Consider the following 14,980-nt stretch of genomic DNA (forward strand, 5'->3'; position numbering starts at 1 on the left):
ATCAGCTTTCTTGGACTATACATATCCAGATAGCAGCATCAACTGCTAATTATTAGGGTTTTTTTCTTTCTTTTCAGTTTATAGTATAAATTTCTTTTCCCTTACTTCATTGGCAAAGTCTTTAGTACAAAGTTGAGTTTCTTCTAATATTTTGCCATTAAATAGGTTGTTGGTTTTGGGCTTTTGGCATATACCCTTTATCAGAATAAAGAAGTTTTCCTTCTATTCCTTGTTTGCATTTCATTTCTAAAATGAATAGATGTTGAGTTTTATCAAATGCTTTTCTGCATCTGAGGTAATCGTGGGTTTCCTTTTTTAATCTTTAATGTGGTAAATTACTTTCATATTTAAAATTTTTTGAGATAAAATTCACATAACAAAATTCAACATTTAAGCCATTTAAAAACAGTGTACAAGTTCAGTTATTTTTAGTATATTCAGTGTTGTGTAACCATTACCACAATCTAATTACAGAGTGTGTCCATCTCATTTTTTTTTTTAATTGCTAAACTTAAATCTTTTCACTCCTGAGATTAACCAGTCTTGGTCATGGCATAGATTCTTTTTTTAATACATTGTTGGATTTGTACAAAACCATTCTTTACAGAAGTTTTCCTTGAATGAAATTTTGTCCCTGTTTTGTTGGTTCTTTCACAGCATCTCTGGAAGCTGATGGTAGAAGAGTCTGACTTACTGGGTCAGCTGAAGGTAATAGGTTCACTGTTGTTTTAACGCTCACAAATGCTGCTGGCCGGCATTGACGTCCTTCCCCAGCCTCGCCTGAGAGCATGGGTCACCTGTGCCCTCTGACTTCCAGAGTGGCCTCATAGGTTATTATCCACATGGACAAACACTAACTAATACTGTAAGATTACCATGTACAAAGCTTTGAGTGTTTACTTTCTCCTGGTGTAATGTAATTGTGTTTTCATTGAAATAAATGATACCAAAGACACAGCAGCCGTTCTGCCCTGAGGAACTGCTAAGTGTCCCTTTGAAATGTAAAAAGCTCATATATCCTTTTGTAGGTTGGGTTCTCCACTTATGAAACTGGAAATTATATGTGTAATTAGGATAGTGAGGAGCACTTCTATTGCTCAGTTGTAAATTAAAATTCTTTCCACAGATCATTAAAGACTTTTACCTTCTGGGACGTGGAGAACTGTTTCAGGCCTTCATCGACACAGCTCAACACATGTTAAAAACACCACCCACTGCAGTAACTGAACATGGTAATTGCCTTGTGGGCCTGCGAATGATCAGCTTACTGAAGTTGCAGGGTGTTTCTGGGCTGCTGCTGAGATGTTTAGGCACATTCCATGTTAAGCACAGCCTGGTGAGTTACAGAGCAGTATTTCCAAAGATGGAGACCTTTCAGGTAGGCTTCACTCTGAGGTCATTACGAGCAGCCTCCTGGCTTCTGACTCTTCCTGGAAGATTTGCTACAGGCCTCCAAACCAGGTATTTTATCATCAGATTATAGCCATTTTATTCCTTATGAGACATATCAGAAATCACTACCTCTTGTATTAGTACTCGTTAGGTTGTGAATGATGGGCACCTAACCTGAACTCACCTAGGTAGAAAAAGGAAATTGATTTTCTATTTTATCTCTAACTCCAAGCAATACGGGTATAGCTGGGCCTCAGAACAACTGTAACTAGGGACCTGATGCTGCTAGGGTTCTCTCTCTCTTCCCATATCCTGTCTCTGCCTCTTGTTTACTCTTCAGTGGCTTTTTGGTCCCATCTGGGGAAATGGCCACCAACAGCTTCCAGGAACATACCTCACAGTGTCTTTTGGAGAAACCAAAACCTGCCTCTCTGGTAGCAAGTTAAAGGATTCCAAGGAAAGGGTTTGATTGGCCCAGCCTGGATCCTATACCTCTCTATCTCAGAGGTCAGACATGCAGACCCGTGTGCTTCAGTAAAGTGATCACCATTGACCAAAGGGAATGATCGCCAACCCCATTCCAACTACATGAGGGGAGGTGAGTCAGGATCAGAGTCCAAAAAAGACAGTTTTCTAACTCTAAAAAACAATAGATATCCACTGTACTTACAAACTTTTTTGGTTCCAGGTATCAACCCAATTCAAACTCAAGCAAAGGGTTAAAAAAAAAGTTATTGATTCTATTGACTGAATAGTCAGAGGCATGATGGCTTTAGGAAGTTTGATCCACTGGCTCATAATGCCTTTAGGACTTGGTGTCAATCCATTTTCTCCTCTGCCTTTCTTCTCTGCCCTGCTCCCTGTAGGAGCAAGATTGCCTCCCAGCCAAGCTCAGATCCTGCTAAGTCCCTGTTTATCTTGGGAGAGCTGCACTCTGTCAGTCTGAATAGAGTCTGTGGATTGGCCTGGCTTGGGTCCTGTTCATACCCCTGAACAGTGTAAACAAGGGAGAGTATGATGTTCTGTTTGCTCATGCCTGGGTCACCTGCCTACCTCCAGAATCAGGTTTTGTCAGCCCCACTGGAGCTGCATGGATTGTACTGGGCAGGGGCTATTCTCCAAGGAAAATCAGGTGCTATAATCCATGAGAGGAGGAAGAGCGCATGCCAGTCAGGTGGTGGGCAGCCATGTGGGCCGTGCCCTGCTCTGTGTTCAGCAGGCAGGAGAAGTGGAAGCTGGACGAGTTGGGTTTGCCCGGTAGCCAGGCAGTCTCGTCAGCCCCATGTTCTCTCTTGCAGATGTGAACGTGGCCTTCCAACAGTCGGCACACAAGGTGCTGCTAGATGATGACAACCTCCTCCCTCTGTTGCACTTGACAATTGAGTATCACGGAAAGGAGCATAAAGGTTTGCCATTCTTTCTTGCATCTTTCTGGTCCTACTGGCCATCTGTTCTCTCTGCTTCCATCCACCTCCACAGAAACCATACCATTTTGGACCTTAGAAGTTACCTCTTCCAACGTCCCAATTTCACACAGGAAAGGGCAGTCCAGAGAGGCTAAGGGAGATGCCCAGGCCATGGTTTTTGTTTTTGTCATGTTGCTGGAATAGCATCTATTTCCAAATACCAGACTTTAAGACTGAAAGAAGAATCTCTAAAAGAACCTCCTAAGAGAACCGCACACAGTTGGTTCCCTGCCTTCTGCAAGTCGCCTCTCTGGTCCCCTTTATGCTCTGACACTGCAGGCTCGAGTGGTGCCTGTTTCATGTTAGTCACTGTGAAAGTCACTTTGTAGGCTCTGGTTCTACATTAGCAAAGTCATCTTTTCTTAACAGAAGCTATGCAGGCAAGAGAAGGGCCTTCTCGAGAAACTTCTCCCCGGGAAACCCCTGCGTCTGGCTGGGCAGCCCTTGGTCTTTCCTACAAAGTGCAATGGCCGCTACATATTCTTTTTACCCCTGCTGTCCTGGAAAAGTGAGTATTTCTGAGTGTTTCATGAGTAAGTATTACCCACCTTACTTCCAAGGGAAAAAATTATCAGGAATAGAATTGGTGGGAGCAAAATAGCGACCCAGTGCTTTCTAACAGCCTCTAAATCAGAGGTTGCATACTCATTGCCTTTGGACTTCAGAAGCTGGACAGGTAATTCAATCAGTAGCACTGCAGACGTGAGACAGTGGGGAGTGGTGGGCACTGGAATGAATGGAGGGTCAAACTCTTAAAACCATCGTGTTTTTTTTAACATAACAAAATAACAAGCAGTTTATAGGCTGCCAATTTGTGACTCCTGAAAAATGCAGTCTCAGGCACCCAGTCAGAGTCTGGCCTGTGATAATTCCATCAGACTGACAAGATTCCTCCGTAACTTTTTAAATTTTTTTGTTGTTGATTTACATGGGAAGACTTTCCAAGCCTAAGTGTTTGCTGTGGACATTAGCCACTGGGGAGGTCACCTCCTTACCCCCAGGGAGAGGCACCAGAACAGCCATACTGGGGGTTGAAGGAAGGAGCTGCACCAGTGGTGAGGCACTGTCTTGGCTTGGCTTTGTACTCTATCCACAGAGCCTGCCAAGTGCTGCTGATGTCCCCAAACCAGAGAGGAGCTAGAGCTCTAGGGAAAGGAGGCAGACGCACACTGGTGGGTGGAGGCATCTGAAACCCATTCCCACACCATTTCAAGAATTTCCCCAGTCCACTTACAGGTTAGGATGCTGGCCCCTGGCCTGGTGGGAGGACAAAAGGTGTCGTGCTCAAGCTAGGAAATGAAAAGGGAAACAAATGAACAAAGGGCCTCTCTTTGTCTTCCCTGTTTCTGTTCAACAATCCTCTCTACTTTTTCAGGGTAGAGATGCTTAGGGTATGAGAGACGAGGCATAAACTGGAAAAGACAAGGCTGGTTCAGGGAATGGGTTCTGTGGCAGGCTCGGAGCCCACACCTTCTGAAGGAAGCTGTGTGGGCCTCATCCAAAGAGCCTGCATCGCTCCCAGCACCCCACAGGCATGCAGTCTACTCACCTCCTCACTTTTTAATGCTCTTGATACCATTGAAAGAAATCAAGCTCAGATGTCCTTTTTGAAGCCTTTATGGTGAAGATTTCTAAACATAAACAGAAGTATGGACCTTAAGGAACTCCTTTATGTACATGTCCAGCTTCAGTGACCATCAGCATTATGCTACTCGTGTGTTTTGCTACACAGCCTTTTAAAGCAAATTCCAGGTATCATTTCACTCCTTCACTATGCATTTCAAAAACACATGTTTTTAATATAACTACACTATAATTATCACACCCAATAAAATTAACAATAATTCCTTATGATCTGATACCCAGTCCACATTGACAGTTCCCTAGTTATCTAAAAAATCTTTTTATGGTTAGGTTTGTTCAAATCAGAATGCAAACAAGGTGTACTGTTTTTAGTATGTTGTTCCATTAGAAATAATTTTAAAAACCAAATGGAACTGGATTTTCTTCTGCAAACCTGCCTGTTAAAAAGGAAGTGCATCATTTCCACCAGGAATCAGCTGTTCTTCCTATGTGTCTTCTCAGTTTTGCGGCTCAGCATTGGGTATAGACCGAGTTGCTGCCGGACACCAGCTAGATCTCCGTGAGGGGGAAAAGCCCTCAACTTTCTCCTCTTTGGGCTTCAGGGACAGAGAACTGGATGAACTGAAATCCTTGGTTCCTAACACAGTCTTATTTTTGGCCCATCCAAGACCGTCCTTCCTTCCGTCTTACACACAAATATGCCCTAAAACCACTTCCCAGCAAAAAACTAGAACACTGACAGCAGTCTGCCAGTGCAGGCCTTCCAGTCCTAACCCCTCCACTCCCCCGCCCCAAGGTGATCACTGTCGTAAATCCGTGTTTTCTGACCTTTTTATATGTAGTTTCATAACATCCACATACAGCTTATCAAAGTATACTTTTTCTGTTGTTTTAAGCCTTGTGAAAAAGCATCAGGCTATATGTAATCTTCTGAGATTTACCTTTTTTATTCAACATCATACTGCTAGGAGTCATCCTGTTGTGTTGTGCAGCTGAAGTTCATTCATTTGAAAACTGTGTAATACTCCATCATGTACGTAAGCCACAGTTTCCACATCTCTAGCCATTCTTCCTTCCTTCCTGCCCTTTTGCAGAGGGGTGGGTGGCACTGAGGCCTGGGTCTGTCATGCAGGTGGAGATGGGGAGTGAAGTTTTTTCTTGAAGAGCCTGATGCTTCTGCCTTAGGTACAATGTTGTTTTCAAGTACTTACTGAGCGTGCGCCGGGTCCAGGCTGAGCTGCAGCACTGCTGGGCCCTGCAGATGCAGCGCAAGCACCTCAAGTCCAACCAGACTGATGCAGTCAAGTGGCGCCTGAGAAATCACATGGCCTTCTTGGTGGATAATCTTCAGTACTACCTGCAGGTCTGTGCTGAGGGTGCACAGAAGGGAGGCGGGGCATGGAAACAGGCCCAGGAGGTTGGCAGGAGTTAAGTGATGCGGGCCTGCAGTCTTGCATTGGTGAAATGCTACAGTTTGGGGCCATTTAAAGGTTGTATCACTAGGCATGTTTCTTATGGGCATTTTAGAGAAAAATGGTAACAGGTGGAGGATGAGGCATTAGGGTTCTTGTCAACACTGCAGTATTTTAATTATTGCTAACATGATCCTTATTTCTACAGTTTGCTGTTAACTTATAAAATCCTGCAGGACTTAGACCAGTCAGTCAGCGAAAGGGATGTGGCATGGGGGATTGGATTAGAGGGGCAGGGGCAGGGGGCGTGATCTGCCAGGACATTGGAGGGTGTTGGAAATCAGGCAGGTAACTTGCTGCAATGCCAGACCATGTAAGGGTACCTTTGGTCATCAGCCTTGAAGTGGCTTGGAGAGGAGGATGAGAGGGCAGAGAATTTCTTTGTCGTCCTATCAGGCTTCTTAATGGCTTTGAGTGCTTAGATTATGCAAGGGTACTAAAGGTATTTGTCTATCTGTCAGGTAGATGTGCTGGAGTCTCAATTCTCACAGCTGCTTCATCAAATCAATTCTACCCGAGACTTTGAAAGCATCCGATTGGCTCATGACCACTTCCTAAGCAATTTGCTGGCTCAGTCCTTTATCTTGTTGAAACCAGTAAGTAGGGCTGGTTGTTTTCCTCACACTGCTTTTAGCCAGACTGTCTTTTAAGCACTTTGAGTTGCCAGGATATGGCACTATCATTAATCAATTGCTCAGGCTCCCATTTTCAAACGTTTTTAACAACTTATAAAGCAAAACTGAAAGGGAATGTTAAAAGGTACCTTAAGTGTCTGAATTTCTGGAATGTATCAGGATGTGGTGAGAGCTACAGATCAAAGAATATGAGCTTATGCTTTATCAGTCATGTTAGCCAGTTTTTCCTCAGTTTTGTGCCACACCACAAAACACTACAGAGTTCTCTTCTGTTTTGGTATCTGGGACTCTTATTTTTGCTGCACTAAGGGAAACTGAGTCACACAGATGCCACTCCAAAGAGTCCTGTTGTGAATTGAAAACCGAGAACCACCATGACAGGTAGACTGTCCTTGTATGGCGTGAGTGCATCCTAGGGGAGAAGCAGAATTATCAGAGCAGGTGGTCATCATTAAATATTTATTGAGTGCTTACTGTATGCAAGGCACTGGGGATACAAAGAGGTATAAGTCATGGCTTTGCCCTTAAGGAGCTCACAATCTAGTTGGAGAAACAGAACACACATACACAGATCAGTGACAACACGGGTAACAGCACAGGTAATATACAGAGGGAGAAGCAAGGGGTCACCAATGGCTATGGTGGGGAAGAGAGCATTCCAGTGGGAGAGTCTGTTCTGGGTTCAGGAACAACACAAAGCACAGCCCAATGCAGACACATGCTCAGTGGGTCCTAGAAAGAATGACTAGTTTATCAGAGGCTAGAATGGGGGTTTTGTGCAGGGGTGGCTAAGAGAACAGCATCTGCCAGGAAGGGAAGCTGTACATGCTGCACTTTGAGGGGCTGGCAGGACTTGCATATGGTAGTGTCTCTCCTGAGGTCAAATGTGGGAAAACAGGAATAAGTTAGCTCTTATTTTCCCAAACCTTTAATCTCACAGATTTATCTTCCTTCTTTTCCTAATGCCTACTCTGTTTCCTGGTAGGTGTTTCACTGCCTGAATGAAATCCTAGATCTCTGTCATAGCTTTTGCTTGCTGGTTAGTCAGAACCTGGGCCCGCTGGATGAACGTGGGGCCGCCCAGCTAAGCATCCTAGTGAAGGTGAGTTGGCTTGGCCATTGGAAGTATGCAGCCCGTCCAAAAGACAGAGGTGGTTTTACCAATGGGGAATCATGATCTTTACCTCTAAGTCACTAAAGCATTTCCCCCATGCACATGGACATAGCAAGATAACAAAGATTAAAATGTTGGTTATCAGTTGACTTTGAACAAGATAATCATGTGCCACCTTAGCATTTAAAAATAGTTCCTCCCTGAATAGTTTATTCAGCCCACCAAATGTGTGCCTCAGGTTTGTGTTCTCACTTTCTCATAGCCAATCTCCTTGCTTCCCTGAACCAACCCTCTGTTTTACTGAGATATAATTATCTGCCTGTAACAAAAACAGGCTCTCCCCAAGCCCAGTACACAACAGAATATATTAATTTGAAACCAGCTGCTAAATTCCTATTGAGAATGACAGTACTTCTGACGGGAGTCACGTGCTATATTAACTAGGTATAGAAAGCCTTTTAGGAGCTAATAGAAATGAGAATGGGGGAAGGCTTGTTGGTGCTGTAGAACTTTGAGCAAGGCTTTTCTAAGGAACATCCCCTTCCCCCATCCACAGGGACAGCAGCTGAGTCTAAGAGGAATGACAGTTTGAACCCTCCTCTCTGCAGGGCTTCAGCCGCCAGTCTTCGCTCCTATTCAAGATTCTCTCCAGTGTTCGGAATCATCAGATCAATTCAGATTTGGCTCAGCTACTGCTACGACTAGATTATAACAAGTATTACACCCAGGCTGGTGGAACTCTGGGCAGGTATGAGTCATCCTTGGGGAACTCTGTGGATTGTTTGTGTGCATCTTTTTAGAGTTGTAGAATTCCAGAGCTGGAAGGGGAGAATTCAGCCATCTTCTAGTCTGAATACCCTCATTTTATAAGCAAACAGGTTCAGAGATATAAAAGACTGTGTCTGATCATCTCTAAGAATTTTAATGATTAATTTCCAGTAAAAGTTATCATGATAGTAAAATATTAAAATTCCTGACCCTGGGACTGGTTTTAAGTTGTGTATTGCTACACTGGGAGGCAGCATGGCTTCAGTTCCCAATTCTGACAATAACTAGCTGTGCAGCCTTAAGTGCCCTTCCTGGCTGGGCCCCAGATTCCATGTCTACGAAAGGAAGGAACTACTCCTTCCAATTCTAAACTTAAAATAATCTAATAGATTCAGTGGTAGTTGGCTTCTTTGAGGTCTGTCCCATTCAAAAAAAAGCACTTTATTGGTCTTTCTCTTTAAAATGTCCTGAAGCAGATTCTTCCTAAGTGATTTTGACAGATGAGTCAAAGAAAATCTGAGTTTTAAGATGACATTATCTAGATCTCAGATTGCCCTGATTCATATTTCGAAAATCTCGGAAAAGCATACTTGATGAGGCTTTTTTTTTCCTTTATAGTTTCGGGATGTGAAAATCTCTGCAATCTCACCACATTCCCAAGTCTCTAACAGAAGATTAACAAACATCCCATTCTCTAGCCACTCACTGTCTGTCTGCAGCCGACTGAGAGGGCTCCTACCTTTTCTCCTAGAAGGTATTTTACTAAACATCCATGGGTACATCCTTCCCATTCGGAAGGGTCTGTTCTGCCTTAGGGGAGTTCTTAATTCGCCCACCAAGGGGGATATGTGGGGTGTGCTTTCCCTCTGCTGACCATGGAAGATCTGTTACATTGAGAACATTGTTGGATACATTCATTTGTTGAGCACCTGCTATCTGCCCTGGGAACTGTTCCAAGTGCAAGAGACACAGCAATAATATAGATTTAAATATATAATATCTAAAGTTAGATGTTGTGACTCATGTGAAAAAAGATTTATATTTATAAACCGGTCAACTGCTGATGTTACCACTGAGCAAGAAGGCACCACATAAGATGGACTTCTCTTCACCCCACAGACTCTCTTTCCTCCTCCTTCCAAAAACTGAAATTTGAGTCCTCCATCCTTAAGGATCTTCAAAACTGTGACTCTGAAGAATTTTAAAAATAACTTCCAGTTATTTCAAACTGTTAAAAAGGGCAGTTCTACTACTGACAGTGTATTTAAAGTCTCCCCCCGCCCCCTCCCCCACACACACCCCGCACACACACCACACACACCCTCCTTAAGAAAAAAAGTTGAGGTCAAACTGTTTTCAAATACTGAAAACTACAGGTCTGGTTTTCAAAGAACCAGAGGAGTTGAGGTTCTCCTAATCTGGCTGAACCATTCCTGGTAATCACTAACGTTCATATCAGTATGAACCAAAATTATTATCCATTGAGTAACTCCTTCCAAACTGAAGAGGAATGCAGTAGTCTGGCTTCAGTTTGTAGCCACAGAATCTGATCCTCATCTCTACATGTTCTACTGCCTCCTACACCTTATTCCCTGCGGCTGGCAGCTAGAGAGGACTCCTCTACTGCTGTCTCTGGAACAGAGGTTGGCAAACTCTGGCCCACCACCTTTTTTTTGTAAATAAAGTTTTTGCTGAAGCACAGCCATGAGCCTTCATTTGCCTATTGTCTGTGGCTGCTATCATGCTATCACAGCAAAGGGGAGTAGGTGTAACATACCAAATAGCCCGCAAAGCCTAAACTATTTACTGTTTGGGAGGAAAAAATATCGGTAACTTCTGCTTTAGGAAATGAGAACATCAAATGGGATGATGCCTGGGGTAGGAAAGGAGTGGCTTCCAGTAACTGACAGTAACATTTTGGGCCTCTGGCGAGAGCATCTAACATTTCCAAGTGTTATTACCATGTTTTTTTTTCACATTGATCCTTGCAAGGGTCATCCTGTCAGGTGTACAGTCACTGCCCCTGCACAGCAATTAGTCCTTTCACCTTTTAGCTCTTAAGATCTCAACTCCTCTAAAGAGTTTTTTGATTGCCAGGAAACATAAGGCAATATCCAAATCCACTCAACTTTTGGTACAACTTTTATCCCGGGCCTACTAAAAAATCAGGTTTGGGGAAGTATTGAATTCTATCTAGGCCAGGAAAGTCTTTTGACAGTGATGCCACAGAAAACTTTAAAATTCACTCATTTTCCTTGACTAGCTGTCTTCCTATAGTGAACAAAGCCTATTAAAAAAAACTGCAGAAAAGGTACTATGTCTTATTTGTTCTGAGATTAAACTCAAAGAAATGCTTTAAGAAATCCCAATTACTACAACCAAAGAGATTCAACATTTATTATCATAAAAGTCCAGCAAATAAAACTATATACAAGATCCATGCAAGGAATCCAGTTACACACAAGACACATTTAAAACCTGATTAAGACACAGTCTTCACAACAGTAGGGAATAAAATTGGTAAGACCAAGTATCCTTAGTGAGAAACATAATCATGTTTGTATTTTGGATGCTGCTTGAATCCAGTTCTCTCCCCAACGATGAGGCACTGGATCACCCACTCCTGTGACACCACAGGCAGCTGTAGCGCTTCCGCACACTTCAGCACCGAGGCTGGGCATGAGGGGTCCGTCACCACCACGTCAAATACCCCTAAAGCAATATCTGCAGAGAGTGGGGCAAGGGGAACAAGGAAAGGAGACTCAGTTTAGCTAGCCTCCACGAAAAAGAGAGCTGTGCCTCTGAGCTGGTACATCCCACTGGGCCCAAAGGAAAGCCCTCTGTTACACACAGTGCTGCTGCTCACCCAGAAGTGAACGGTTAAAACCACTGTAGCTGACCTGGTTGAAATGTTTAGCAAATGGACCACTGGACACACCAGCAAAAGCATCAACAGCCCAGTGCTCACTCCCCTCGCTCACCTCTTATGGCGGTGTTTCTTCTCTTGAAAACATGGGGAAGGTCAGCCTATCAGGACTGAGACTTAGACCACAAGACCTAACAGCTGTGGGTCTAAGGACATCCTTGGAGCAGTAACAACAGACACACTTTCCAGGTACCTTTGTTATGGGCACTTGAATGGTGCTGCTTCACGGAGGCTGCGCCCCCAGTCATGAGGATCTCGGACCAGAGCTCCAGGAAGTTCTGCTGTTGGTCTGATACCAAGAGTACCTTCAGATTCTGGAAAGGATTTTCACGGGGTTGCCTATGAAGGAGTCAGAAACATAGCACCTAGGAACTGAAGGGGAACCTTAGCATGAAAATATACAAAAACAACGTTTCTGCAAAAGGACATCTGAATGCTTTCAGAAGCTTGGCATTAGGGCATCATTCCTTTCCCCTCTAATCCACCCCTCCTGATTTCAGTGCTCCTCTGGGATCAGAAGCAGCCAAATCCTGCTCCTAAGCCTATGCTTTTAAATGCCTTGCTTAAAGCTTAGTCCCCTAAACTTTACAGGTTGAGAATATTGAACCTATATGAAAATCCTCACACATTTTCAAAGGTCTCAAACCAATATACCCTGGAGAAACAAGATGGACCATTAAAATAATTTCAAACCCATTCAAATTCTGTAATTTATCCTACAGTCAATCTAGGTTCTGAAAATACTCTTTCACCTAGATTCTCCTCCTCAAGCTTGCTGTCCTCCTGTCTACCACATTAAATGGGCTCTCAAATACTTGCCAATCCAGAATTCTCTGCTCTTCAAGGCTGTACCCAGCTGGCAGCAGATAATTGCGGTAATTCTGGAGCTGGTTGGCATGGCAACTATCATGGACCCAGACATGAGACACACAAGGAATCCCGCTGGCAAGGCACAGAAAGTACTTCCGGGTTCGACAATGCTGATCCGCAATTAGGAGACACTGGTAGGCAGTGTTACACTGGAAGAAAAGGAACAGAACTAATGGGTCTGGTGACTTCTGTGGGAAGTCCCTGACTAGCAGCCCTATTGAGTCCTAGAGAAAACATCTGAACACTGAGAAATACTATACAAAATATAATGGAGCCTGTCCTGCCCAAGGCCTTTTCTCACTGAGAAGCCCACGTGGCTTCCCTCTGTACTCTCTGTGCCTCACCTGCAGCAGCTTTCTGGAGGCCTAAATCCTCAAGAGATAACCAAACCCCATTCAGCCTTTCAAGAAAAGAATCAGCAATACTCTAGTAGGGATTTCTATTGAATACAGATCTCAATATGCATTGAGATCCCAGCAACAGAACCACAGCCTTACATCTCTTCCTTGTACATAGTAAAAATTCTTTACTATTTCATACAACCATCTTTTGACAGTTTCCCAGTTCCTGGTATCTCTTAACGGCTGCATCCAACCTCTCCAACCCCTCTCAGGCCTCTTCTCTCAGTACAACAAGTGGACTCTTCTCATCACTGCCTCTCTGGGAAGCTATACAAAGAAACTCCTCACCTGGGCTTCATTGAAGTCTTCGAGAATATAGCCAGCTCCTGCTCGAAGCTGGGATTCTGTGTACTGCTTGTTGAAAGGAGGAATTTCTAAAAATTCTATATAAAAAAATGTAACCAAGATAATAATTACCACAAGATGGTTTCTATTTGCTACTCCATGCCTGCTTCTTACTGCCCCTTTACCACCCCCCAGCTATCTCCACAATACTGTACCCCAAAGGTGACTCAAGGGCTCCCCACTAGGTCAGGAGGAGCTTTCTCTTAAGGCCTATAAAATGCTGCCAAAAGAAGGGACAAGAGCAGAAAGAACGGGAAGATGAGAAACAGAGGTAGGCCCTAGACCTAAAAACATCAACAGTTTCTTCACTAAGTCATGGGGCTGTTGACAGGGATGGACACACAACCACTCCCCCTAGTGACATATTCCAATTTGAGTATCCCTATCAGTAAGTTCCTTGGCTACCCTCAATCTCTCCTGCAAACTAAGCCCACTTCCTCTAACTGCTTTCTGTGGAGATGAACAGCTGATGAGCACTTTCCATAACAAAGCTTTCAAATTCCCCCTTCATCAGCATTTTTACCCTTTACACACTACAACTTTGATAAATCAGAATGCTCAGATAGGGTTTCTAAAATCAAACTGATTAAGTAAAGGTTAGCCAGAAAATCCTGTTTCAACCTTTTTACTGAAATCTATCTACCTTTGATGATCCTGAAGTACCTCAGGACACTGAACTTCAGTGACTGCTCTACAGTCTTGAGGGTGAAGTAGAAGTTATGAGAGATGAGGCTGAAGCCTAATGACCCTAGGCATTTACAAATTACTTCTTTTGACCAAATATCTAATTTGAGCTTGTTTCTTTCTTGTCATCTGCTCCTCTCATAATAAATAACAAATTTTAAAAAAGAAAAAAGACATTAGAGATTTTAATTAAGAATTCCAAGAAATTAAGTTCTATTGAATATCACAAATAAAAAACCCAACCAAATGCATCAAAGTTCAAGGACAGGGCCACTCCCCCCACCTCCATCCCCAGTGATAAACCCTGGCAAAGATACGCCCCCACTGGTGCCCTCCCTGTGCTACAGCTGCCCCAGCAGCGCTGCTGACCCCAACTCCAGCCTCTACACCTTTGTTTAGGTCTGACTAGCCAGCCTATTCACTTTTATTGCTCTTCACTTGGTTCAATAGTAGTCGCCTCTCTCAAGATGGAAATTCAAACTGGAAACTCTAGGTGGTTATAAGAAACTCAGTATAGCAGGCCTGCTTCTGTTTGTCACTGCATCCTTTTGACCGACCTCAGTATATCACGTCACAATTTTCAGTACCCACACCACTGCTACATCACTGCAGAGGCCCCTCATGGTCCTTTACTTTTCTCAAGACTTCTATGTTATGTCTGCTTGATCCAGGTCTGTTTCTAGGCCTGACCTATTTAGATTTAGGTGTTAATCCCCAATTACATTTCCTTGCATCTGTGTAATCAATTATTATCATGTCTAGGTAACCTATTTGCCTAATTTTTCTACATTAATTTGGATTTAAATTTACTTTTGACTTATGAGCAGCTCTTTCCAACCAGAAGCTCAAAAGGGAAAGTTTTTAATTCCATCATCTAAATCAAGAGTGAAGTACTAAATAAACCCAACTGCACAGTCAATGGCTATGACTGATGGGTCCTGACGATGCACTACCTGGGAAGATCAGGCGACACGTTCTTAGCTCATTATAAATAGTCTGATAAGATAGATTCAAGTATTCTACTGAGCTCCTAATATAAACTGGCATCTAAGAGACTCCTATTTATCTGCAAGACATACCACATAATTCCTTGAAAACCATAATTCTGTAGAGGATTGTTTCAGTACAAATATCTTCAGGCTTCTTGGAATTGAGGAACCTGTAAACATTTTCAAATGCCAAAAATATCAAGGATTTTGGTGCTGTTGCGGCAAAGTCCAAGGATGAAGGAGCAACATAAAGCAGACATACTCACCACAACCACATTTCCGACAGGAAACCTGAAGGTCCCTCAAACTGTCCAAATAATGGCCTATCTCCCCT

The 14,980-nt window shown here is 43.4% G+C and overlaps 2 protein-coding genes across 12 annotated transcripts in view; one reads left to right on the plus strand and one right to left on the minus strand.

Moving 5' to 3' along the window:
* Positions 1-12,977, plus strand: part of TUBGCP4 (tubulin gamma complex component 4) — a 55,450-nt gene extending 42,473 nt beyond the window's left edge. For 3 of the 7 annotated variants that reach the window (XM_017665219.3, XM_017665221.3, XM_017665222.3), the window contains 9 exons: positions 658-708; positions 1,127-1,232; positions 2,691-2,798; positions 3,228-3,366; positions 5,628-5,805; positions 6,376-6,510; positions 7,535-7,651; positions 8,272-8,411; positions 9,050-10,132. In XM_017665219.3, the coding sequence (XP_017520708.2) occupies positions 658-708; positions 1,127-1,232; positions 2,691-2,798; positions 3,228-3,366; positions 5,628-5,805; positions 6,376-6,510; positions 7,535-7,651; positions 8,272-8,411; positions 9,050-9,062 (987 nt within the window). In that variant the 3' untranslated portion in view covers positions 9,063-10,132. Of the gene's footprint in view, positions 1-657; positions 709-1,126; positions 1,233-2,690; positions 2,799-3,227; positions 3,367-5,627; positions 5,806-6,375; positions 6,511-7,534; positions 7,652-8,219; positions 8,412-9,049; positions 10,133-12,783 lie in introns of those variants that run through there. The other 4 variants (XR_005061478.2, XR_005061477.1, XR_012120672.1 and 1 more) reach the window with 4 other exon arrangements.
* The window catches only part of TP53BP1 (tumor protein p53 binding protein 1), a 92,953-nt gene continuing 88,777 nt past the window's right edge, over positions 10,805-14,980 (minus strand). For 4 of the 5 annotated variants that reach the window (XM_017665211.3, XM_017665212.3, XM_017665209.3 and 1 more), the window contains 4 exons: positions 12,917-13,011; positions 12,177-12,376; positions 11,551-11,696; positions 10,805-11,155 (listed from right to left, as the gene is read on the minus strand). In XM_017665211.3, coding sequence (XP_017520700.3) covers positions 10,968-11,155; positions 11,551-11,696; positions 12,177-12,376; positions 12,917-13,011 — 629 coding nt within the window. In that variant the 3' untranslated portion in view covers positions 10,805-10,967. Of the gene's footprint in view, positions 11,156-11,547; positions 11,697-12,176; positions 12,377-12,916; positions 13,012-14,980 lie in introns of those variants that run through there. The other variant, XM_073211709.1, reaches the window with a different exon arrangement.

This window comes from Manis javanica, chromosome 8 (genome assembly GCF_040802235.1).
Source record: "Manis javanica isolate MJ-LG chromosome 8, MJ_LKY, whole genome shotgun sequence".
Taxonomy (NCBI): Eukaryota; Metazoa; Chordata; class Mammalia; order Pholidota; family Manidae; genus Manis; species Manis javanica.